This window comes from Caenorhabditis elegans, chromosome V, assembly GCF_000002985.6.
Source record: "Caenorhabditis elegans chromosome V".
Lineage (NCBI taxonomy): Eukaryota > Metazoa > Nematoda > Chromadorea > Rhabditida > Rhabditidae > Caenorhabditis > Caenorhabditis elegans.
In genome coordinates this window covers 17,542,397-17,566,821 of record NC_003283.11, presented here as the reverse complement: position 1 = coordinate 17,566,821, position 24,425 = coordinate 17,542,397, and the positions used below count along the sequence as shown (strand labels likewise).

The 24,425-nt window shown below is 37.1% G+C and overlaps 5 protein-coding genes, 1 non-coding gene and 5 pseudogenes across 11 annotated transcripts; 5 read left to right on the top strand and 6 right to left on the bottom strand.

Annotated features, from left to right (window-relative positions):
* Positions 1-818: 818 nt before the first annotated feature.
* fbxa-171 (F-box domain-containing protein) lies at positions 819-3,612 on the top strand (the record flags this gene model as incomplete). The annotated part of the gene is made up of 4 exons (NM_075048.3): positions 819-1,135; positions 1,179-1,259; positions 1,599-2,223; positions 3,421-3,612. The coding sequence occupies 4 exons, from the start codon at positions 819-821 to the stop codon at positions 3,610-3,612; spliced, it is 1,215 nt and encodes a 404-aa protein (NP_507449.1).
* Positions 3,613-3,706: 94 nt separating this feature from the next.
* fbxa-173 lies at positions 3,707-4,601 on the bottom strand (annotated as a pseudogene). Its single transcript has 2 exons — positions 3,953-4,601; positions 3,707-3,900 (listed from the first exon to the last, which is right to left on the bottom strand). Coding segments are annotated over exons 1-2 (843 nt in total).
* A 608-nt stretch (positions 4,602-5,209) lies between these two features.
* On the bottom strand, positions 5,210-7,576 carry fbxa-172 (F-box domain-containing protein; the record flags this gene model as incomplete). Its single annotated transcript, NM_075047.5, has 10 exons — positions 7,526-7,576; positions 7,410-7,476; positions 7,311-7,360; positions 6,815-7,024; positions 6,686-6,769; positions 6,532-6,639; positions 6,271-6,483; positions 6,131-6,214; positions 5,449-6,085; positions 5,210-5,401 (listed from the first exon to the last, which is right to left on the bottom strand). Exons 1-10 carry the CDS (start codon positions 7,549-7,551, stop codon positions 5,210-5,212), a joined length of 1,671 nt encoding a protein of 556 aa, NP_507448.4. The 5' UTR covers positions 7,552-7,576.
* Positions 7,577-8,344: 768 nt separating this feature from the next.
* Positions 8,345-10,968, top strand: fbxa-174 (F-box domain-containing protein; the record flags this gene model as incomplete). The annotated part of the gene is made up of 4 exons (NM_075046.1): positions 8,345-8,661; positions 8,724-8,807; positions 8,974-9,598; positions 10,777-10,968. 4 exons carry the CDS (start codon positions 8,345-8,347, stop codon positions 10,966-10,968), a joined length of 1,218 nt encoding a protein of 405 aa, NP_507447.1.
* Positions 10,969-11,046: 78 nt separating this feature from the next.
* Positions 11,047-12,952, bottom strand: srg-43 (annotated as a pseudogene). The gene is made up of 5 exons: positions 12,709-12,952; positions 11,935-12,062; positions 11,529-11,661; positions 11,167-11,475; positions 11,047-11,124 (listed from the first exon to the last, which is right to left on the bottom strand). Coding segments are annotated over exons 1-5 (892 nt in total).
* A 1,010-nt stretch (positions 12,953-13,962) lies between these two features.
* On the top strand, positions 13,963-15,434 carry C38D9.8 (F-box associated domain-containing protein). The gene is made up of 3 exons (NM_075045.2): positions 13,963-14,082; positions 14,303-14,732; positions 14,789-15,434. The coding sequence occupies exons 1-3, from the start codon at positions 14,006-14,008 to the stop codon at positions 15,314-15,316; spliced, it is 1,035 nt and encodes a 344-aa protein (NP_507446.1). The 5' UTR covers positions 13,963-14,005; the 3' UTR covers positions 15,317-15,434.
* Positions 15,435-15,612: 178 nt separating this feature from the next.
* On the bottom strand, positions 15,613-17,147 carry fbxa-176 (F-box domain-containing protein). The gene is made up of 4 exons (NM_075044.3): positions 17,043-17,147; positions 16,905-16,982; positions 15,862-16,567; positions 15,613-15,814 (listed from the first exon to the last, which is right to left on the bottom strand). The coding sequence occupies exons 1-4, from the start codon at positions 17,099-17,101 to the stop codon at positions 15,626-15,628; spliced, it is 1,032 nt and encodes a 343-aa protein (NP_507445.2). The 5' UTR covers positions 17,102-17,147; the 3' UTR covers positions 15,613-15,625.
* Positions 17,148-17,533: 386 nt separating this feature from the next.
* Positions 17,534-19,439, bottom strand: fbxa-175 (annotated as a pseudogene). The gene is made up of 4 exons: positions 19,402-19,439; positions 19,269-19,352; positions 18,398-19,049; positions 17,534-17,731 (listed from the first exon to the last, which is right to left on the bottom strand). Coding segments are annotated over exons 1-4 (972 nt in total).
* A 408-nt stretch (positions 19,440-19,847) lies between these two features.
* C18D4.8 lies at positions 19,848-22,647 on the top strand (annotated as a pseudogene). Its single transcript has 9 exons — positions 19,848-19,906; positions 19,953-20,159; positions 20,204-20,296; positions 20,339-20,984; positions 21,440-21,677; positions 21,726-21,764; positions 21,807-22,010; positions 22,059-22,136; positions 22,188-22,647. Coding segments are annotated over exons 1-9 (2,024 nt in total).
* Positions 22,648-22,713: 66 nt separating this feature from the next.
* Positions 22,714-24,103, bottom strand: srz-57 (annotated as a pseudogene). The gene is made up of 5 exons: positions 23,942-24,103; positions 23,763-23,899; positions 23,215-23,494; positions 23,005-23,166; positions 22,714-22,950 (listed from the first exon to the last, which is right to left on the bottom strand). Coding segments are annotated over exons 1-5 (978 nt in total).
* Positions 24,104-24,292: 189 nt separating this feature from the next.
* On the top strand, positions 24,293-24,376 carry C18D4.t1. Its single transcript is given in 2 exon segments — positions 24,293-24,329; positions 24,341-24,376. It is a non-coding gene; the product is annotated as a tRNA-Tyr (tRNA).
* The last annotated feature ends 49 nt before the right edge of the window (positions 24,377-24,425 follow it).

The window sequence follows — 24,425 nt, the reverse complement described above, 5'->3', positions numbered from 1 at the left end:
CTTGGTTTTTGATCAGAGGAGATAATATCAGTTCGTATACAACAACGCCAAGAGACTAGAGAGACTGAGGAATCAAACCAGAATTAGGTCTACCAAATTAGCAATATCAAAACTGGAACAATGTGACTTGGAAAATTAGACGAATGTGGCTAGCAATATATCACAAAAATGTTTGAAATCTTTTGTTTGTTTCAGAAAATTGTGAGAAATTTTCAAGAACGTCCATTGGGATGAAATATGCGCAAAAATGTAACTAAGATCATATTCTTACCATTTCTTATAACAATCGTCTTCCATTTTTTGGAATTTCCACTCAATGTTTGGGAAATTGGTACACCATTAATATCTGGAAAAATCTCGAAAAAGCTTGCCGGTAGGCCCATATCGCCGAAAATTTGAAAATCCTGAAAAACCCTGAGGATGGAACAGGGTGTTGTAACTATTTGAATGGGCGAGTGTCAAAGAGACGTTGGTAAAACTAATACAAACAAATTTATTTTACAGTTCATCAGCTAGAAATATATGAAGGTGGAGCAAGTAGTTGCACAGAGTTCCATTCCCCTCAGTTTGTTTCCGGATCTGCAAGGACATCTTATTTAGGCCAGTTCAAGAATGCAATTGCTGAAGGACATATAAACCCAACAAAAAAAAATGTTTTATTGCGAAACAACATGCTCGACTGTTCTCCTTTCTCTGACTAACTCTCCAGCAGTGCAAGTGCCCTCTAACTCCAATGTCAATACTGAAGAATTCGGTGAAGATATATTGCTAAGTCTAAAATTTTGATGTAATTTTTTTGCCGCGCGCATCATATCAAAATGACTTCCACCGCTCAAAAACCTTACTCCAAAACCTTCATTCGATCTTGTATTTTCTACGAAGTGCTCCAGAAAAAGACTGTGAATGAAGCCTATGAAACAATTTGCAACACCTTGAAGGAGAAGATTGCCTACAAAGAATTTGAATATTGGTTTCATAGATTTTATAATGGTAATCATGACTTGCAGGACGATAATAGGCAGATTGAAGTACGAAATTCCAATGATCTGCGTTGCTCGATCAATCCACCATCAGACGTTCCACACAAAATTTCCGAAAAAGAGTGGTGCAGGAAGTTCGTCGAATATTTTAATGGGTAAGTGCTAAGCTTCTTTACAGAAAATTTTAATGTTTTTCAGTGAGCCACAAGAACCTTCCCTGCAGAATATGCCGGAAAAAGTTTGGAATGAAATTTGTGCCAAAATGGAACTTTGCGATAGGTGAGATTTTATAAAGAAAGTATGATATTTACCGTGTGGTCATAGACTTCTATACACACCCCATGTAATTCAAAAAAGGTCCTTATGCAAAAATTGTAGCAATAAAGTAGATATGAATTATTCAGATGAGTTTTTCCATCAAAGTATTTTTTTTCATCGTCTTTTTATGAAGTTTTACAACTATAGAAACACCTTGAAATGTCTCCGAAAAAATGAATTTTGGGAAGTTTTCAAAAAACAATTAAAACAAATGTTTGACCAAAAATGTTTTTAACGATTTCTCAAATGGCATAAATTTCATCTAAAAGTCAATATGGTTTCAATCCAAAATTTTTCAAGATTCGTGGCCAGAAAAGTTTCGCGCATTCTCCGTGACAAAATTGACCAACAAGAATTTCATTTTAACGCCATGGGAATATGTTTCGAAAAAGATGAAGCAAGACTATTTTTGAACGAAAGAACCGTCAACTACTGCCCAGTACCAAACGGATGCACAATTATCTACGAGAACAGAAAAATTCAAATCAAAGGAACAGATTATCGGAAAATAGCGCTTCAAGATTTCAATACAGTAGTGACTAAAGACGCACGAACATTTTCCGTACTTTTTGAAGCACAAATGTCTGAGCAAATTCGGGAAAACATTTTCAACGATGTATTGAACGTCTTGAGATCGATGAACAAATTACGAGTCCGAAAACTAGTTTGTGAATTGAAAAACGAAGAAATCGACGCAATCCTGCCGTACTTCGAGCCTAAAACGCTCGAAGTTGTTCACTTTTTTGCCTCTTCTACAGACGGCCATAGCACAAAATTAATGGATACAGTTCAGCTGAAAAATGCAAAAGCTTTAATTTTTGACAGTGACACTTGCTCCATGAACATTGAAAAGTTCTTCCATCTAGCTTATTTTGACGTTACTGTGGATCTTTTCGCAAAAGATGATGCGATTAAAATTCGAGATGTAAGTTTTGAATGGTTCAGGGGTTAGGATTAGGCTTAGACTTAGGTTTAGGTTTAGTCTTAGGGTCAGTTCTAAGCATAATCTTATTCTAAACTCAGGCTTAGGTTTAGGCTCAGGCTTAGGCTTGGCGAGCTGACGCTTGCCAATCTAACGCTCGCCACTGACGGTATTTAGGCTCAAGAATTTCCCGTTTTTTTTTAAAATTTTTGAGAGGGTTCCAGTTGGCCGATCAACGCGAATTTTCACAGAGAGACGTATAGGTCACCAAGAAGCTTAAGTCTGAAGTTTTTGACTTAGGCTCACGCTTGAGAGTAGTATAAGTCCCACACGACACCCCCATCCCACACCAGACCCCCCTATTGACCTCTCCCAAAATGGGGTGTCCATCTATGGATGTCCATTTATGGATGGCCATCGTTTTTTATTGTTCTGTTGTATTGATCTGTTTTTTTTTTCGTTTTTTATGGAACTGTTTTTTATTAGAAAAAAATGTTGTACTGTATGGGAGAAAATCTGAAATTAAAAAAATATTTGAAATCGAGTATGTGGAATAAAATGTTTTCATTTACATTTTTGATATGTTTCATTGTGCACGCCTCCTCTCTATTACTCCGCCCCACTGCACAATCAAAAAACTCATTCTAAAGAAATTTCTTTAATAGTGCACACAGCTTTCGGATGACCTAAGTTTTCTTGCAAGCTCCATATGAAGGGCCAGGAGTTATGACTTTCAGTGTAGGGGCTTGTTGTCGTGAAAGTGTCAACTTGGATAATGATGTTCTAAATTTCTTTAGACTGACTATGAGATTTTCGATTGTGCAGTGGGGCGGAGTAATAGAGAGGAGGGGTGCACAATGAAACATATTAAAAGTGTAAATGAAAACATTTTATTCCACATACTCGATTTCAAATATTTTTTAATTTCAGATTTTCTCCCATACAGTACAACATTTTTTCCTAATAAAAAACAGTTCCATGATAAACGAAAAAAACAGATCAATAAAAAACGATGGCCATCCATAAATGGACATCCATAGATGGACACCCCATTTTGGGAGAGGTCAATAGGGGGGTCTGGTGTGGGATGGGGGTGTCGTGTGGGACTTATACTACTCTTGAGCTTAGGAGTTTAGGCTTAGGCTTAGGCATTTGCTGCAGACTTTACGCTTCAAGTATAAACAATTAACATAGTTTCAGATTTTGATGAAATCCGACACTTTCAAATATGCAAACTTCGAATCCGACGACTTCGATCCAATTGAAATTGCAAATGTATTCGTACCAGGATATCAAAGCAATCAATGGCCGATAATAAATTACACACGACACAACAAAAAATTCCTTTTGAAAATTACTCCTAATTCATTTCAAGTTAAACGGATAATATAATTTTATCGATTCGGATTTTTATAAAATAACTTTTAACTCTTTTATGTTGTAGCAATCATACATATATTTTTCAACAGTACATAAACAATACTGTTCAGCTTGTAATAGATCGAATTTGGACAATATGCTGCTCTGAGCTCCATCCAAACATTTCCTTGATTTGCTTTCGGATCTGAATATCCCAATTACTCCCTACAACCTTCACAAGACTTACAGCTCTACTAAAGCACACCAGAAGCCATGGCTGTAGAAGTGATTTCTGCCAAAGAACGAGGTTCAAGCGCATTCCTGAATTTCTAAAGTTTAACCATAGTCCAAATATCATTGTTTTTTTTATTACTCAATATCATATCTCAAATCATGATTCCCAGTTTGGAATTGATTAAACCAAAACTCAAAAGACTCAAATTCAATGACACCATTCCCAACTTTGTCGCAGAAGTTTCTATATGCCACTGTAAGCATCTTCCCGTGAAGATGCTCATAAAGGATACACGCGCGGATTGCAATTTGACTGTTTGGTATAGTTACAGCCACTTGGAATATTGGTCTTGAAATATTTGTGTTTTAAACTTATTAATTTTCAGAAGATAAGCAGTCAGAAATAATAATTGTTTTAATTGAAACGGAAATTGTGGCTATTTATGTTTTAATGAAGAAACTTCTTCTCACTCTGGAATTATTGGTGTACGATTCACGGGCATCCTTTCCGGTGAACACGACATTCCCTGAATTTTTTTTTGTTCAGCTTTAATGTTTTTCTCTCAAACCAAAATATCATTCAATGAATCATGTTTTTTGTGACTTCCAAGATATTGATTTTTCTCACTTTGAGACGAACAAAGCGTGTGGACTCTGAAACATTAAAAAAAACTAACTAATTTTGCTTGAAAATTGCAGAACAACTCACGGTGATTCAGGTGTTTTTTCACAGTTTTTCGTGGTATTTTTCCCAGAGGACTCATCCATTTTTTACAACTTCAACTATCTAAAAGAATTAACTTGTTATTGTGGACATACTGCAAAACATGCATTGCTTAAACCACGAGCAAAAATTGAAATTGAGACAATAAAAAACTGAAAAATTTTGAAGAGAAATTGAATTGAAAAAAAACTCTCCACGATGTTTATTGTAAAACAACATGTGTGTATTGAAAAAAAAAACTCTTATCATTTACCGTTTTCGTTTTTTCTGCTTGATTCTCTTTTTTAACACGGGTGATAAAAACGAAGTTGTACGACAAAGAGACTAAAGAATTGCCGAAACTCTTTTTCCATGTGCTCTGAAAAATGATGATAAGTCGAACGAATGGAGAATGTATGATTACTTTTTATGAACAATTTACTTTCTTATTTTTAAAATCAAACGTAATTTCAAAAAAATTCCAACAACATAGGAACAAAAAAAAATTAAAACAGATTATATTAAAGTTTATCAGGTTGAAACATATCATGTGTGAACAATTATTGGCAGAGAGTTCTGTTCTCCTCATTTTTCCTTCGGATCTGAAAGTTCATATTACTGTGCCTAAGACGCTTCACATTGATACTGCAATTTCTAGACAAAGTAAAACACCCAACAAAGTAAAATTTTTAATCAGATACACTTAATAATTTCAAAGTTCATTGTATCAAAATGAATTCTGAACTCCGACTCTTCATCATTGTAGGTGATTGATCCAGACGTTCCTCCTGAATAATTTTGCTCAAATACGTTCAAAATTTCAATTGGATCATAGTTGAACATTCTGAAGCATCCACGTTTAAAATTACTGGACTTTAGCAGTTTCTATAATAATTCTTTGAATAAAAATGTTATATTAGATCTTTGCTAACCTCTCGGATCAATACCGCATCTAACTTTGATAGAGATTTCAGGGAAACGTCAAATCTCGAGAAGCGAAAAAAATTCTCAATTGGCATTGCAAGTATGCAGTTTCGGCTGCTTTCAAATACTCGGGCTTGTTTCCATTGGTTCATATGAATTAGCAATTCTATACCTTTGCTGCCTGTTGGTGAGTTAAGTACAATCTTTTCAAGTACTCCTGGTTTAAAGTTCCTTAGAACGTCATAAACTTCCTTGAATTGGAATCCTTCAAGTGTGATTTTCTCTACAAACAAACATATTGCCTTTTTGACAACAGTCGTGATAGTTGTGTAGCAGTTATGATAATGCTCAGATTTTCCCAATGCCAACGTTAAATTAAGTGTTTTGAGCTTCAGTGTCTGGTTTTGCATGACCACTGACCAATCATGCAAAGCCATTATTGTATAGTTTCCACCTTTCACAAGTTTTTCTTGATCATTGAGCAACAAATTACAGTCATCCTTTTTGTCCTGATAGATCACTTCCTTTTCATCAAATTGCAAAATTGATTTTGTATTGTAGATTTTTAGACTAATTTTTCGGACACCAATGTTCAGATTATCCATAAAGCCACGAAGACTCTTCGAAACTTTTCGCATCAATAGTCTGAAAAATTTGTTTAATAGATTTGTACACAGATATCAAACACACTTTTCTTCTAATTCCAGTTTGTTCATTATCTCACCAACTATGTCTATAGGCATTGCGGACATTGATCGGATCTCTTTGTCAAAACTGAAATATGAAAAATGAGCAGATTGTGGGTAATGTTAAATTAACTCAAAACTTACTCAATGTCAGATTCCATACTGGAATCCCCTGCCTTAATCTTCTGATACCAATATTCAAACTCCCAGTACTTGACTGCATTTTTTCCAACAGTTTCACACATTTTCTCATAAGCCTCAAAAATTGAATTACTCTGAGAGCATTCGAAAAATATATAACCCCACAGTACTTTCCTATTGCTTTCAAATGGTTTTACGGGTTCTGTAACGGGTTTTCTGAAAATTTTTAACTGTAACATTTGGGAGCCAACACGTTAAACCAACACTGGGTCTTGTTTATCTTTCAGTTCTTGAATAAGCTCTTTGAGCTGGTTGTAGACGGGAAAGTACTCATCTTCATTTTGGTAGCGGTCAGAAGACCCAGGAGAATTTCTAAGTTTCAAGTGTAAGTTTTCTTCATTTTCAGATTTTAGCTTACGGGGATTGAGAGTTAAGCTCTCTTAAAATGTTTCTCATAATGTCCTTGTGCATTTCTGCCAAAGATCGAGGCTCAAGTTCCTTGCTGGAATCGGAATTTTGCACAAGAAATCTGATTATTGTTACTCACTCAATGTCATAGCCCAAATCATGATTTCCTGTTCGGAATCTATCAAACCAAAATCCAAAGGATCTAAAATCAATGACACCATTCCCAACTTTGTTGCAAAAGTTTCTATATGCCGCTGTAACCGTCCTCCCGTGAAGGTGCTCATAGAGAATACATGTTCGAATTGCGATTTGACTGTTTGGTATGGTTACAGCCCCTTGGGATATTGGCCTGAAAATATTTATGCTCAAACCTAGCCTCGCTGCGCAACAAGTATAGCAAGACGCAGACAACCGACGCCACGTCTTGAAAAATAAAAAATTTTGGTACTTGCGTATATGTGTTGAATAAATGAATAAATAAACCAATTACTAATTTAATTCAAAAAAGTGAGGGTATAATACACATGTAATTTAATTTCAATTAAACAACTATCGCCAAACAACTTTTACGTTTATTGAAAATTTGATTCGACATCAGATACTAAAAAATGCGTATATAAAAGAAATTCCCTTACCGTGGCATGATTGATGTTTCGTTCACATATGTAGTATATCTTGGAGCTCCCTAAAATTTCATGAAAACTTTTTTTTTCTAAACTTAGAATTTTTCATACGTAGCATATTGTATTAGGTCTTCCATATCCTGTATGATGTATGTAAGTAAACGAAATATCGCGTTCTCTGAAATATAGAGTAACTAATTTTACTTGAAAACTTAAAAACAACTCACGAAAAACGACTCGGTGATTCATCCATTTCTTCGCGTTTTCCGTCTAGGTTTTCTTCAAAAAATGTGTACGTTTTTTTGTTGGAATTCGATCACTTAAAAGAAATGCATTTTATTGTTAATATCCAGAAAAAAACCGAAAGCGTATAGCCTAAAAGTCCTATTGAGAAACTAGAAGAGATCTAATGTTTGAAAAAGAAAAGTTAAGGAAATTGTTTCAAACACTCTGCTGGAATAATTGACTTGTCTCCACGGCGTGTTTATTATCAATTTTTATGTGCCCGTTTTTATGTTGATTTCTTTTGGTAAAACAACGGAGATAGAAGCAAACATTTACGGACTAATCGGTCAGACGAAAGAATTGGCGAAAAATTTTTTCAAATGCTCTGAAAATGTCGACAAGAAAATTAGAATGTCCATCAAGTTTTCATTGTGCATCAAAAAATACAGAAAATCTATTTGATTGAAGGTAACACTTATTATTTTAGAGTTCATCAGGTACCAGGTATTGAATTTGTACTATTTGTAGCTTAATATTCCACCCAAGCATTTCTTCGGTTTGTTTTCGGATCTGAACGTCCATATTACTGTGTCTAAAAGGCCTCACATTTGAATTGCAATTTCTGTTCAAAATATAATACCCAACGAAGTAAAATGTTTTCTTGTGAAACAATATGTTTGACGTATTTCCTTTCTCTGACTAATTCTCCAGCAGTTCAAGTGTTCTGTGTCAACACTGAGGAACCCGGTGAAGATATATTGCTAAGTCTAAACTTTTGATGCCATTTTTTCCGGCGCATTGCATTTGAGCATCATATCAAAATGTCGGCTACCGCTCAAAACTCCTACTCCAAAACCTTCATTCGATCTTGTATTCTCTATGAAGTTCTCCAAAAGAAGCCCGTGTTTGAAGCCTATGAAACAATTTGTAACACCTTGAAGGAGAAGATTGCCTACAAAGAATTTGACTATTGGTTTCATAGATTTTACAATGGCAATCATGACTTGGAGGACGATACTTGGCAGATTAAAGTACGAAATTCCAATGATCTGCGTTGCTCGATCAATCCTCCCTCAGAGGTTCCACACAAAATTTCTGAAATAGACTGGTGCAAAAAATTCGTTGAATATTTTAATGGGTAAGTATACAGTTTTATGTCAGGGAATTCAGATTTTGGCTGAAATTCTCTTTTGTTTTCAGTGTGCCGCAAAAACCTTCCCTAATATATAATATGCCAGAAAAAGTTTGGAATGAAATCTGTGCCAAAATGGAACTTTATGATAGGTGAGATCTTATGAAAAAATATTTAGACTTCTAAATAAAATCCGTACCTTAATAAAAAAAAGGTCCTTATGAAAAATTAGTCACCAGGAACAAAGATCTGAAATTTTTTCAAAAGAAATTTCGAAAAAAAAATCTGAAGTTTTCAATCTTAATCACTCTTTTTAAGACTCGTGGCCAGAAAAGTTTCTCGCAATTTCCGTGACAAAATTGACCAGCAAGAACTTCATTTTAATACACTGGGAATTTGTTTCGAACAAGACGAAGCTAGACTATTTTTGAACGAAAAAACTGTCAACTATTGCCCTGTACCAAACGGATGTACAATAATCTATGAAAACAGAACAATCCGAATTAAAGGAGGAGATTATCGGAAAATAGCACTTCAAGATTTCAAAACAATAGTGTCTAAAGACGCAAAAACATTTTCTGTACTCTTCGACGCACAAATGTCAGAGCAGATTCGGGGAAACATTTTCAAAGATGTCCTAGACGTCTTGAGATCGATGAACAAATTACGAGTCCGAAAACTAGTTTGTGAATTGAAAAACGAAGAAATCGACGCAATCCTGCCGTACTTCGAGCCTAAAACGCTCGAAGTTGTTCACTTTTTTGCCTCTTCTACAGACGGCCATAGCACAAAATTAATGGATACAGTTCAGCTGAAGAATGCAAAAGCTCTAATTTTTGACATTGACAATTGCTCCATCAACATTGAAAAATTCTTCCATCTCACTTATTTCGACGTTACTTTGGATCTTTTCACAAAAGATGATGCGGTTAAAATTAGAGATGTAAGTTTTGAATGGTTCAGGGGTTAGGATTAGGCTTAGACTTAGGTTTAGGTTTAGTCTTAGGGTCAGTTCTAGGCATAATCTTATTCTAAACTCAGGCTTAGGTTTAGGCTCAGGCTTAGGCTTGGGGAGCTAACGCTCGCCACTGACGGTATTTAGGCTTAGGAATTTCCCGTTTTTTTAATTTTTGAGAGAGTTCCAGTTGGCCGATCAACGCGAATTTTCACACAGAGACGTATAGGTCACCAAGAAGCTTAAGTCTGAAGTTTTTGACTTAGGCTCACGCTTGAGAGTAGTATAAGTCCCACACGACACCCCCATCCCACACCAGACCCCCCTATTGACCTCTCCCAAAATGGGGTGTCCATCTATGGATGTCCATTTATGGATGGCCATCGTTTTTTATTGTTCTGTTGTATTGATCTGTTTTTTTTTTCGTTTTTTATGGAACTGTTTTTTATTAGAAAAAAATGTTGTACTGTATGGGAGAAAATCTGAAATTAAAAAAATATTTGAAATCGAGTATGTGGAATAAAATGTTTTCATTTACACTTTTAATATGTTTCATTGTGCACGCCTCCTCTCTATTACTCCGCCCCTCTGCACAATCGAAAATCTCATTCTAAAGAAATTTCCTTAATAGTGCACACAGCTTTCAGATGACCTAAGTTTTCTTGCAAGCTCCATATGAAGGGCCAGGAGTTATGACTTTCAGTGTAGGGGCTTGTTGTCGTGAAAGTGTCAACTTGGATAATGATGCTCTAAATTTCTTTAGAATGAGATTTTCGATTGTGCAGAGGGGCGGAGTAATAGAGAGGAGGCGTGCACAATGAAACATATTAAAAGTGTAAATGAAAACATTTTATTCCACATACTCGATTTCAAATATTTTTTAATTTCAGATTTTCTCCCATACAGTACAACATTTTTTCCTAATAAAAAACAGTTCCATGATAAACGAAAAAAACAGATCAATAAAAAACGATGGCCATCCATAAATGGACATCCATAGATGGACACCCCATTTTGGGAGAGGTCAATAGGGGGGTCTGGTGTGGGATGGGGGTGTCGTGTGGGACTTATACTACTCTTGAGCTTAGGAGTTTAGGCTTACTATTAGGCTTAGGCATTTGCTGCAGGCTTTACGCTTCAAGTATAAACAATTAACATAGTTTCAGATTTTGATGAAATCCGACACTTTCAAATATGCAAACTTCGAATCCGACGACTTCGATCCAATTGAAATTGCAAATGTATTCGTACCAGACTATCAAAGCGATGATTGGCCAATAATAAATTACACACGACACAACAAAAAATTCCTCTTGAAAATTAATCCAAACTCATTTCAAATTAAAAAGATGGTATAATTGTATTGCTTCTGATATCAGAAAAAGTTTTTTGACCCATTCATTTTGTATTTTTCAACAGTGCATAAAGAATACTGTTCAGCTCGTAATAGATCGAATTTGGACAATATGCTGCTCATAATGCAATCCAAACATTTCCTTGATTTGCTTCCGGATCTGAACATCCCAATTACTCCCTACAACCTTCACAAGACTTACAGCTCTACTAAAGCACACCAGAAGCCATGGCTGTAGAAGTGAGAGTAGGTCACTTGAATATGGAAGGACCACTAAAATAATTCCGAGTAGTTCAGCAGATTCATGAAATAATAGACCCCCAGTGAGCACTGTACCAACAAATTGAACAAAGCAGGTAATTGACATGATCATGAGAAAGTTGGCTTCCGCCTTTTTTCGTTGAATACTCAGACTTCGAAGAAACCGAAAACTGAGTAAATTGCAAAATGTTGATATAATCATGGTGATCATCATAAACAAAAATACAGATAAGAAGATATCTCTGAATGGCTGAAAAGTTAAAAGGCTATTTGGATTGACTTTCAGATTTTATACCAAATCACTAGAGACTAGCTCAAACGAGTCGGTAGCCTCAATGTAAGATATTTTAGCTTTAAAAATCAACATAACATAGGTTTTTACGAATGGAACAAAGAAAGCTAGAAGTATGAATATCCAGGTGAATCGCTTCCAAGTCTATTATAAAAAAATAACAATCGCACAGGCCACGTGGCTTTTGTTTTTTATTTGTTTTTTATTTAAGCTCCTCCCATGTTTGACCTTTAGTTCAATTTTAAAATTCTCTTCGAAAATAAAGTTGTGGGAGGAGCTAAAATAAAAAAGAAATAAAAAACAAAAGCCACGTGGCCTGTGCGATTGTTATTTTTTGATAATATAACAACATATATTAAACAGCCTTTCTATTGCAAACAGGTACCACTTAAAGACCAAAGTCCAACGAGTACTAACCGGTTCAAAAACGTTATAGTTAATAAGGACAGTCAGACGATTCAAGGATACAAGGGCTGTGATAGAGTACTGTACATAGGCCATATGGGGCTGTAAGGTTTTTAGCAGGCTCGGGGGAATTATGGAGCCTGAATAATTTCAGCTTTAACCTGAATCAAACAGACATATGTAGGCTTTAAAGGTGGAGTAGCGCCTGTGGAGATTTTGTTTAAATCCACTTATAATGATCCAAAACAACCGAATATCATAATAAAACACTCCAAAAAAATTTTAGATTTTTCATAATTTCCGGTCAAAGTTTTGGCAAATTGCCAAAATTTTGAAAAATACGGGCTTTGAGGAAATTTAAAGAAATGTCGCATGTTTCGACCCCTACAATGTTTTAATACAAATAATTTAAACAAAATTAAAACATGAAAAATGTTGAAAAAAAATTTTTTTTTTGGTCGACTTCCAAAATTATGAGTCCCTAAAAATTAGTAATTGCCACTGGCGCTGCTCCACCTTTAAATATGGAAAAAAATCGGAAAAAATTCGTCTCAAAAAGGCCGAAAATTGGAATACCCACATATACTGATTTAGTTCAAAAATCTCCGGGTACTCGGCATTTGGCTCAAGTTTCTGGCTCAAATTTGGCCAAAAAAATATTAACTTGGATCAGAAACTGGCTAAACCTTGGCTCAACTTTTCTGATCCAAGTTAATATTTTTTGGGAGGTTAGAGCCAACTGCCGAGCAACTTAGAGTGAACTTAAAAAGCAAAAGAAACACCAACCCACCTAAATTCCTAAATAAAGGATCCAACACTCGCCACAAGTTACACTAGCCAGACGAATTACCACGAACCCCATAATATAGGTGAATAAGCTCATGGCTCCATCAAATACATATAGTTGAAAAAAAGAAGAATCAAATGTTTTTCGGTGTCTTGCTATTACTATAAATGTTAATATGTATAAAAATAGAGATGGTAAGCCGTATAGGGCAGATGCGAGGAAAAGTGTTAAGGTAGAGGACATTGGAAGTACTGGGTGCCTGGGAGGATTTCAGTCAAGGGAAAATTAATGATGATAGTCGTCACGGTCGGATAACTTTTGATGTAGATGATTTTTGATGCACGTAGTCGGAATATGTTTAGCACGACTTTCCTACTTCCTTAGTTTTTTGACGTGTTTTATTTGAATATTGTGTCAAATTATAGACTTGGTATTGAAAAGAAAAAGTCTAAAAACTTGAACTTTTTGAGACTTTCCATGGGGCACTGCATTTTCACGCTCGAAAGGGCCCGCGAAATATACATGCAGGAGTGAATTTTTTTTAACAGAGCTTAGTGATGCGTGTTTTTCAGATTATTTGCTAAAAATTAAGAGCTTCACGGTCTGTAAAAGGGTACATCTGCTCACACGTGGTGTCAGAGTGTCTTATTTCGGTTTGATCTACGGGGATCTACAAAAAATGCGGGAGGTGAGGCGCAGAGTTCTCAACTGATTTTGCATGGTTAAAGGTGGAGTATCGCCAGTGGGGAAATTGTTAAAAACCACTCTTTTGGTCCTAAAATGACCAAATATCATGATAAAACTTTTCAAAAAAATTTTTATTTACTGTTAAAAAGTGGCAATTACTCAGTTTAATTTCCTCAAATGCTCGTATTTTTCAAAATTTTGGCAATTTGCCAAAACTTTGACCGGAAATCATGAAAAATCTAAAAATTTCTGGACTGTTTTATTATGATATTCGGTTGTTTTGGATCATTATAAGTGCATTTAATCAAAATCCCCACTGGCGCTACTCCACCTTTAATAGCGTGATGATTTCACATTTTTTTGGCGAAAAAGGGTATATTATCTCTTCAATTTTCCCATGTCAATCTCTATCTTACATGTGTTAAGTCAGTCTGCAAATTTACAACATGGCAGATGTCCTTCTTCATATCGATTAGAACAAAGCGCGCGTTTTTATTGGCAGGCCCCGCCCATGTTCTGTTGCATTGGCAAGGACTATCTGTTAGGTAAGAAAACATATCAGTCTACCAGTTTTACAGTCCTAGTTTTTTTAAAATTTCATTATAAAAAATGTCTGCTTTCCGTGTTGCCGACCTGCCATTCATTCCATTGGAAAATGTGCTTCGACAGATGTCTATTGGAGAATTGTAAGTTTTAAAAATGTTTTTTAGATCTAGGTTTAGGCTTATGCTTAGACCAAGGTTTAGGCTTAGGCTTAGACCAAGGTTTAGGCTTAGGCCTAGGCCTATGTTTAGGCCTAGGCTTCGGCTTAGACGTAAGCTTAGGCTTAGGCCGGATGCTTCTACAAATTTCAATTTCACATTAACTTTTAAAGTTTTCCAAGTACTAAAATAATTTAATTTTCAGAATCAACGTCTCTGTTGACTCTCCAAAACTTCAACAATTAAAAAAAACGATGAAAATCGCAACTGGCGGCTTCTCAGTGTTTCTGGGCGCCCACGATAGAATGATCAAAAGCGACCAGCAGCCATGGGGCTACAGTTTCAATAAATCCACTATTGAAGATGACCTGACTTTCTTTCATCACGGTCTGAAGCACCTGGAGAATCTATTCAAAGTGTCTTTAAACACTTTATCCTTTGGTTCCTCGTACATGGCTCATAAGTTTTTGGAGCAAGAAGAAAAAATGCCCAGAAGCTGTGAATATCTGATTATTAATGAGTTTTCCACTGGATTAGATGAGTTCTGGCAACATCAAAAGGATGAGTTGGTGGAGACGATCAGCGTCGAGAAAGGGATCGTGTTGTCTGGAGAAGCCTGGAGCAGCAGTGATAAGGTTAGTTGTCCACGTTCTGAACTTTTGATAAAATTTTAAGTTTCTCTTACTTTCAGATCTACAACGTGGACTATTTATTTGTGGGTCACTCTGGTAACATGGCTCTCACGGATCTTCTCCGATTCAACAATCGGATCGTTTTTCTGGATCGTGTTTCAATTTCCAACCATACCATCCGCAATTTTCTGCAAGTTTTGAAGAAATCCAATAGTCAACTGGAAGTTCTAACGATTCGAGATAGTTGGGAAGGAAGTTGGGATCCAATTGTAGTACTTGAAGGGCTCAACGCGCAGGAATGGAGCCCAGAGCACCGGCCACAAAAGTTCTCCCTTAAGTCATCCCATTCCAAAAGTCTCTTGAAGATCCAGCAACATTTCTACCCAAAACAGAAGGATTCTTTAGCAAATGGAATTGACTTGACAGAAGCTTATGACTTTATTCGAGATGATGGAATTCGTGTCAGTGTGCTTTTTAGAGAGGCTAAGCTTCAAGTTTTTGTTTGGAGCCAGGAGGAGAAAAAGTTGGAGAGGAAAAGAAGAAGCTCGTGTGAATTCAGTAGACCAGCTGCCAAAAGATTTTGTTAGTACATGTTACCTTAATTTTGTAGTTTTTTGTTGTAATATTTCAATTAATTCTGTATGTCATTATGTCATTTCAAAATTGTCATTTTTTATATGCTAATAAAATTTTCAAATTCTAAATTTAATTTTCTTTTTAATTTAGAGCAAATGCATTCAAAAAACTGAGATTGGGAAAGCGATAGAACTTTAGCTGCCTAATAATAAATCTAAACTTAGACCTAAGCGAATGCCTCAGCCTAAGCCTAAGGCCTGGACCTGGACCTGGACCTGGACCTAAGCCTAACACTACTAAGCCTAAAAATAGCAAGAAATTCATTTTCCAATAACTTTAAAGTGTTTGAAATCAAATTCTATGGTATATATCAATCCATGAGCAGTGTAATCTATGCTTCTAAACGGGCCTCCCGCATATTCCGGCCTGAAAATCTTCACCACCTCCATGGGATCTTCTATGGGAGCTGTGAGAGTCCAAGATTTAAAATTTGGGATTTTTGGTAGAATCTAAAGTATAAAAAGTGTATTTTTGATATAAAACCTATAGCACCCACCTCTTTCAAGTCTCGAGCATGGTCCTCTCTAAAAAATTTCAGGTAAGCTTTAAGTTTCGAGAAGTTAGCAAAAAGTTGAAAATCCGTTGTGACATGCACGTAAGATTTTTTGAAATAACTTGGCTTAACTATCAAGCTCTTTGCTCTTTTCCATTGCTCCAACCCGACAAGATCTTCTTGTACAACATCAATATTTACTGGATCGTGTAGTTCCCAGAGGATCTCTTCCAAGACGCCTGCCTTGAAACTTGGAAGAATCTGAGCAATCTGGGTACTTGTGAATTCCCGTAGAATGAGCTTTTTGACATGTAGATTGGTGAGTTGGTCGGAGAAAAGTCTAGTTATAGTTTCAGAACTTTGGTTGAAAGCCCGTGGAACTGACAACCAGTCCAGTCGGCACTTTGAATTTCTCAGGAACAGTGTCATGTCACTTAACGCAACTTCCAAATGAGTCATGCCGACCACTCGATGGATCACATCATCTTCCAGACAAACCGAGCAGTCGTCTTTCAGCACTGGATTTTCCCACTTTCTTGGTGTTCCTCTAGGCAGTTTTGGAATGTCCTCGTATTCGACACGATTCTCATCAAAATATATAGAACAGCTTTTGAACATTATGTTGATTGAGAGCTTAATCCGTTTGAGACCATAGTCTCTGTTGTCGATAAGTGCTTTGAATTGGCGGGAGACTTTGCGGAGGAGGAATCTGAAAACCAATCAGCGTCGAGCCACGCCCATTTTCAAACCAACCAGCGAATTGGTCTTAGGCGTGATTGATTGCTGATTGGTCATGTAGTCTTTGATTTTATAGCGGACTTTTTCACTTTGTAAAGCTTGGGAACTTCTGACCAATCAGCGTTCAGCCACGCCCAGTTTTAGTTAAACATAGCAACTAGTCAGTCCCTTCCTTTTAGAATAAATTAAAATTTTCACTGTAGTACCCAGTTTTCTTCATTTGAGCAGCCGACAAAAATTGAGACCCGCGATTGTAAAGATCCACCGCGAACCTCCATCGTTGTCGGCTGCAGGATTTGAACTCTCACCGATCTTTTGGCTCCAACTTTTCCAAAAATTCTTCAAGAACATCGATTGGCAAGTGCACAATGCTACTTGGTTTTGATCTGAAACTCACTTTTTTGTTAAATTGTAACTAGATTAAAAATAAAAATTTAAAAACTCACATTGTCCCAGAATTGCCGGAATCCATGGCCAACTTCTTAGTTCTTTTGTTTTTTCCCATTGTTGAAATTGAGTCGATTTTCAAGTTGCGGACAGTTTTCAGAAATAGACGCAGACGACAAAAAAACGAAGCGATTATCAAACTACAATCTGCTATCACTAGTTTTGAGTACACAATGACAAAGTTGGGCAGGGAAATGTCAACTTGACATCATAAACCCATTCACTATAGTTGTTAGTTTGACAGTTATGCAACAAATATTTTTGGCAGCCGACAATAATCCAGGTCCGCGGCGGACCATTCGGTCTTCCATATATGTCGGCTGCTAAATTAATGAAAACTGAATACTAGAATGGTCAATTCAAGCTCCTACGAAACTCGGAGGACAGTTTGCTATTGATTGCCAAAAATTGCTGAATGTCCCGCTTATCTGTCGGCTGCTCAGACATTGATAGTTTTAAAGTTTTCAAAGAGTTTTTTATTTCAATCTGATTAATCATAGTAACTTTTTTCGAAAATAAACAATTTAGTCTCAAAATCAATAAAATAGGTTATTCCGTCAGCAATGTACTTCGCAGATCCCTCTGGGTAGCTGTTGTAATCAGGAAGGAAAACCTTGACAATCTCAAGAGGGTCCGTGATATGACCTTTTATAATCCATGACTCGAAATTTGCAATCTTTGGGAATACCTGCAAATACAAAAATGCATTTCGTAAAATGTAGGTGCCTGGGAAGCTGGGACCTCCAAGGAAACCTGGGGCCGCTGTGGGAGCCTGGAATCGCCGTGGAAGCCTGGGATGCCTAAGATCGCCGGGGAAGCCTGGGACCATCGTGGTACCCTGGGACCGCCGGGGATGCCTGGGATGCCTAAGATCGCCGGGGAAGCCTGGGACCACCGGGAAAGTCTGGGGCCGCCGTGGAAGCCTGGGACCGCCGTGGGAACCTGGGACCACCGGGAAAACCTGGGACCACCGTGGAAGCCTGGGCTCGTCGGGGAATCCGATGACCACCGTGAAAGCCTAGGACTGTTTCTGGAGTCTGGGACAGCCGTGGGAGCCTGGGAGCGCCGTGGGAGCCTAACATTGCCGTGGAAGCCTGGGACCGCCGGGGATGCCTGGGATGCCTAAGATCGCCGGGGAAGCCTGGGATCACCGGGAAAATCTGGGGCCGCCGTGGAAGCCTAAGATCGCCAGGGAAGCCTGGGACCATCGTGTAACCCTGGGACCGCCGGGAAAGCCTAAGACCGCCGGGGAAGCCAGGCACCGCCTTGAGAGCTTAGGATCCTGGGATTTTCTCAAAAACCTTACCTTTTTGAATTGTTTTGCATGCTCCACTGTAAAACTCTTTACACGAACTTAAAGATCCAAATCGTAAGTTTCATGAGCAGCTGGCTTCATTGTCAAGCACTTCGCCTCTTTCCATTGCTCCAGCTCAACTAATTCTTGAAATACAAATTGATTGCTCTCTGATTGAAACATCTGATGATGTATCTCTTCCAGAACACCCTCCTTGAAACTTGGAAAGATCTTCGCGAGTTGAGAGTTTGTAAACTCTTTGAGCACAAACTTTTTGACATGAAGATTGGAGAGTTGACTTGAAAAAAGGTTAGTGATGGTTTCAGAGCAATAATCGTGAGAGTCAGTTGGAGCACTTAAATGGATGCTCAAAACTTCTAGTTGAGTTTTTGGATTTTTCAAGAAAAACGCCAAGTCAGTCATTGCGACATCAAAACTTTTCATCTCTTTCAGACGCTTCCAGCTTTTAGGATTATACCCAAGAGCTACATAACAATCATCTTTCACGTCAAGCTTCTTTAACTCCTTTTGTTCTTCTTTTGTTGGCATTTTTGCAAAAATGTTCTTGTATTCGACATAAGTGTGATTAAAGTCTATAGTACAGTGCTGATCATTTCTAACGCTGAAGCAATGGAACCGAATGTTTTGGAGGCCATTGTCTTTGCTGTCAATAAGGCGTTGAAATTGTCGGGACACTTTTCGAACGACGAATCTGAAATTTGAAAAATGTTGAACAGGCAATAAAGTTTGTTCAGCAGCCGACATCCGACAAACTCAGCTTAGGTCGCCCCTCCTGCGTAGCGATACAATGAAGATGTCGGGCCCTGCGGAATACGACTTCATAGTGACATGGGCGTCCGACATCTTCCGGGGTTAGCAGCTAGCCGAGAAACCCGGTAGGTGTCGGGCGCACATATCTTTGTAAACTCACCGCTCTTCTGGCATCAACTTTTCAACAACTTCTTCGATAATCTCGATTGGCAAACCCAAAATTGTCATGGAATTTGGTTTTAATCTGAAAGCAGTTTTTTTTCGAAATTTGAATTAATTTATTAATAACTTACAATTCTATTGAACTCATTGACTCTGCTAAACTTTTCATTTTTGGCTGCACAGTGTGAAATAGATAAAATCAAAACTACGACAATGATTGATACCTCCATTTTTCGTATAGAGGCGCAGACATAACGAGAAATGATGATTGCGGGAAAAATTGAACAAACACAAATTTTCCTGTGCGCTTACTATAGGAAAATGTATGTAGGAAATTGAACTTCAAATTCAGGAAAAAGTAATCATAACTCATGCTTTCAAGAAAATGTGGAAATAAATAATTGATATTGATCAATATTCAGTGATTTTTAAATAATCGGAAAACCCCTGTTGTTATCATTTTAACGTTTTTTCGGCATCTCTGATAACACACCTCGTGTTCATTTCTTCAATTGCTGTTTAAAAAATATTCAAACGTCTTGTTTTTTAACTTTTATTTATTTTAGCACTGCATATAATGGGCAAAAAATCAACTACCAGCAAGAGATCTAAGAAAGCAAAAGCTGCAGAAAAGCTGTAAGTTTTAACGAATGTTACCATTTAAAACACTCCCACCTCTCAGAAACCTCACAAAAGCTGAAATTCTTCGAAATGATCAACATGCACTTCGAGCTTGCATCTTATTTGAATATCTTCAGAAGAAACCTCTTGAAATCGCATATAACAGTTTTTGCGGAATTCTTGAAAATGATATCATTATGAAAAAGATATTTGATTACTGGTTTCAACGATTTGAAATTGGAAAAGTGAATTTGACAGAGACTATAAAGTAGGTTTAGGTAAAATTGACAAAGTTTCGATATTTGTTTGCAGATTCAGATTTCAAAAGGTGAAGTCAACTTCCTTATGTGATATGCCAGCGGAGGTTATTGATGAGATTACAAGCAAGTTAGAAAGTTTTTATAGGTAGGTTCTATAAGCTCAAACCAAATATAGAAAATATTTTAGATTCTCTGTTCGAAAAGTTAATCAGAAGCTGCGCGCTTCAATTGATAACCAGGACTATGGAATCAAAACAGTTGGCTACAACGTGTCAGGAAATGAAGCAAGCTTAGAGTTAGACAACTACCTGGTGAAATATAATCTAATCAAAGGATTTTGTCAATTGCGTTTCGGAAGATCTCCTGACGCAAATTCTCTTCACAGAAAGATTGACAAAGCATCCCCAATTGAACTTATTCTTCTCGATCTTGCCAGCTTTTTGATGAACACAAAAGTCAAACTGCAAAAACTTATTGTCAATATCACCGTGAAAGGAAAATCTCGCCAAAAACATTTTGATGCACTTGAAACCGTTTTGAAATTGATGAAGTGCCATGTTTCAGGCGTTGAGTTTTCAAATTGTTCTTTCAGTGAAGCGGCTCCCCTTTTGGCATGCTTCAAAGTTGAAGAGCTTGTACACTTGAGTTTTGGCAACATTGAAAAGCTATCCGGTAAACTATTTCAATTGGAACAGTGGAAGCAGGCAAAGTCACTTACAATTCAAGGGATCGTGTCGCTGGAACATCTTTCGGCAAATCAGCTTGTCCAGTTTCACTTGATCGAAATAACAATAAATAGTTTTACCAAGAAAGAAGCAGTAATAATCATGCAGGTGGGTTTCTGATTATACAAAGTTGGATCACGGAAGCCTGACCTGAAAAGTATTGCCAAAGTTTGCCAATTTCTGAAAAGTTGAGACTTGTGTGTCAAAGTTTGATTAAAAGTAGTTGCCGCCAAATGCCAGCCCTAACATGACACAACCTGATCTAGTCAGTGATCTCAAACGTCGCCTGAATTAGGCCTCTCGGCCGAGTGAGGCGTTAAACGGACCTCAAGCCAACACCGCGCACCGCTGTGTGTGTGTGTGTGTGTAATGAAGTGCAAACGGTAGTTAGGGAGCGGCCGACACGTTCGGGGTTCCGCAGCTTGGCGTGAAAAGCGTAGCTTGGTTTGTGCGCAACGTAGTGCGGAAAGGAGGTTATTTGGAAGCGGCCGACACGTTCAGGGTTCCGCACCGCAGAAGTGAAATAACTTATTCGAGTATCGAAAACGTTTTACGATTTTTAGATTGTGCAACAATCAAAAAACTTTGAGCATGCACGAATTACTGTGCACCAATTCAACATACGTAAAGCTGAGAAACACTTCGAAAACTACAAAAACGATATTCCGGCTATCCTTCAATTCGATGAACACGGGATCACAATTGAAGCTAAAAATGTTCAGCGAACAGTGTTCAAGCCTAAAGACTCAAACTATCACAAATTTCACATTTCAAGTTTCACACCGTCTTTTCCAAATCTAGGTATAGTTTAAAAAAGTGGCCATTAAGAGAAAATTGTTTATTTTTCAGAAACTCCATATACAATAACAGATTTCAAGATGAGAAAATGTAAGTGGCAAGTGACTGAAAACCTTTTTACCATAATTACAGGAAAAATCTTGCCGCTGTGCTGAAAGCTGACAACCATGCTCTACGAGCATGTATCCTCTATGATTATTTGGAAGGTGGACCAGTAGAAGAAGCGTATGAAGTTTTCTGCGAGACAGTCGGTCAAAATTCGATGGGTTATCGCGAGTTCAAGTTTTGGAGCCAAGAAGTTGCACAGGGAACTTTTGAGCTAGAATCTTGTCTTTGGTGATTTCAATTGTATCCTTAATATTAATGTGCTATTCATTTTTCCAGTTCTGATGTTGGTTCACATTTAAGATTTCCGCAAAGAGTCATCAACATGATTTTGAGCAAAGCTCGACCAGTTGACAGGTGCAACTTCAAAGTTCAAGCCCTAAAAATATGAAACATTCTAAATTCCAGGTTCGTATTGTGGAAAGTGTCTGGACGATTCCAATCCAACATTCTTACTGACGTTCAAAATTTCCGTGTTGTCATTCACAATCGTTCTGTCAGGCTTGAAATGGACCAGGATTGCGTTAAATATACGGATGAAGAAATCGCTAAAAGTGACGCAAATGTGAAAATCAAAAAAGAGAAGTCCAATACCTGGCAGATTTCGGGCGGCAATCTCGCTATGACACTAAACGACTTGAAAATAATGTTGGAAGGCTCTGAACTTGAGTTCAGCACATTCAAACTCGAGGTCGATCAGTTTCAACCGTTCATATTTGATTTTAACGATTATATGAAAGAGGGGAAGAATATGCCGCGTTGGAAAATTGTGAAGAACGCATTTGATTCAATGAACTGTGTACCAGCGAATTGTGTGGATGGATACAAGTTTGAAGGTGTTATTCCAATTGTACCATGTCCAGAGTAGTAATATTTACAATAAACGATTTTTAAACATGACCCTTTGAAATTGTTTTATTTTGCACAAAAATATTCAACTCTGCGGATGAACAGTATTAGATTCGTAATAATTCGTCAGTATAGTTATCAAAAACCTCTTTAAATCAAACGAAGACATTAGAACTTTAACATTTCGCTTGTTACTTCCCTACGACAATTGGATCATCAAAGGTGTCCCCACTAAATCTTGAGCTGCTATTGAAATAATACAAACAATGACTGCTTTTTTAGTAAATTCATATGCTAGAAGTATCACCGGAAATAACCCAATCTGAAGTTAAAAAAAATGTTTTTTTTGTTAAAGTACCACATAGTAAAAACCTACAAACTTGAACACAATCACGGCGATAGTCTGCAAAAATATGTAATTTTGCGGCGTATTCTCCTGAGCTGATGCTAAATTTGATAACTTCCGTACACTGATCATTATTGGGATATACAATATGGCAGATAAAATCACACATCCGTTTATCACTATATACAAAACCTATAGAAAGTAAAAGAAATATTCTAAGAAAATTAGAACTGTTCTAACCGAATATATTAACAAAATTGCTTCGCCGTCTAACTTTTTCCAAAAAAACAAGAAAAGCAGCAAGCCGGCGTCCTTGCCAATAAAAGCACCGTAAACTATATAAATATGTTGAAAAACGACAATTTGCACGGTGTTTACAGATTTTTCAGAATCTGGGAAGAAATACACGATGAATCTTTCCAGAGACAGAATTAATGTGATCAGGTGGAAAACTTGAGTTATAATGTACTGAGTATAGATACATATTGGGATTATGGCAATTGCAATTGGAAGCAGCCAGCTGAAAATTAAGAAAACAACGTTTGAAAATTTTTTTCAGAACTAGTATTTCCCGCAGAGAGTTTTCTTCAAAATTATAAACTTTCCGTCAAATCTGTTTCTCAGAAAATTTGAAATTCCCGCCAAAACGTAGAGCATTTTTTACGCCATGTCACGTGCTTCTGGCTTCCCTTATATTTTGAAATGTAAAAGTTGATCGAAATAAAACAGATTTTATGTATTTCCTATGACTTTTAGTTTTTTAACAGAAAATTTGCATTGTTTCTTACATTTTCTCATAGCCGTTTCCTGGAAGAAAATGCTCTGGCAAAAGTGCACAAAATATTACAAAAAGCAGTCCAAAAAATGTGAAAAATGACTTCTTTGTCATTTCATAAAAATGATTAGTCGTTGGGTATAGAAGCATCTGAATTAGCTTTTTTTTGCTTTTTTTCCTAAATATTCCTACTGTTTTATCTCTAGGACGATTCGTTTTGTTGACAAATACATAAAGTGGTGATATTAGACAATTCAGCAGTAGGAATACGACAAGGAATAGAAAAAACAGACGGAAAGAAAGTTTCTCGATTGGTAGTAGTTTGATAATTTTTGGAATGTATGTTGAATTCATTTTTTATGTGAGTGATGAAGAAAACGGGCTTTGTGAGTAAGTAGAGCACCGAGTTAGAACTCGAAATTTCACCTGGAGCCCTTTTCTCTTTACAGCGACCTTGGCGCCTGCCTCCTACCCCGTTGTCATTCATCTCTGTCCGGACAATTATCACACTTTTCATTGCCCTTCCGGCGCGTTTGCGTCATGCCGTCGATAGCTCAGTTGGTAGAGCGGAGGACTGTAGAGTTGGCAGATATCCTTAGGTCACTGGTTCGAATCCGGTTCGACGGAGTTTTTTTTGTTTTTTGTTTTGTTTTTTAATTTTTACACGGAGTTCTTC

Bases quoted from the DNA above. Each gene is read 5' to 3' on its own strand.
- fbxa-176 (NM_075044.3), bottom strand. From the start codon at position 17,101: ATGGGAAAAAACAAAAGAACTAAGAAGTTGGCCATGGATTCCGGCAAT. The intron at 16,983-17,042 runs GTGAGTTTTTAA...AGTGAGTTTCAG, and splicing joins TCCGGCAATTCTGGGACAAT to ATCAAAACCAAGTAGCATTG. The intron at 15,815-15,861 runs GTGGGTGCTATA...TTTATACTTTAG, and splicing joins ATGCTCGAGACTTGAAAGAG to ATTCTACCAAAAATCCCAAA.
- C38D9.8 (NM_075045.2), top strand. From the start codon at position 14,006: ATGTCTGCTTTCCGTGTTGCCGACCTGCCATTCATTCCATTGGAAAAT. The intron at 14,083-14,302 runs GTAAGTTTTAAA...TTTAATTTTCAG, and splicing joins CAGATGTCTATTGGAGAATT to AATCAACGTCTCTGTTGACT. The intron at 14,733-14,788 runs GTTAGTTGTCCA...TCTTACTTTCAG, and splicing joins CCTGGAGCAGCAGTGATAAG to ATCTACAACGTGGACTATTT.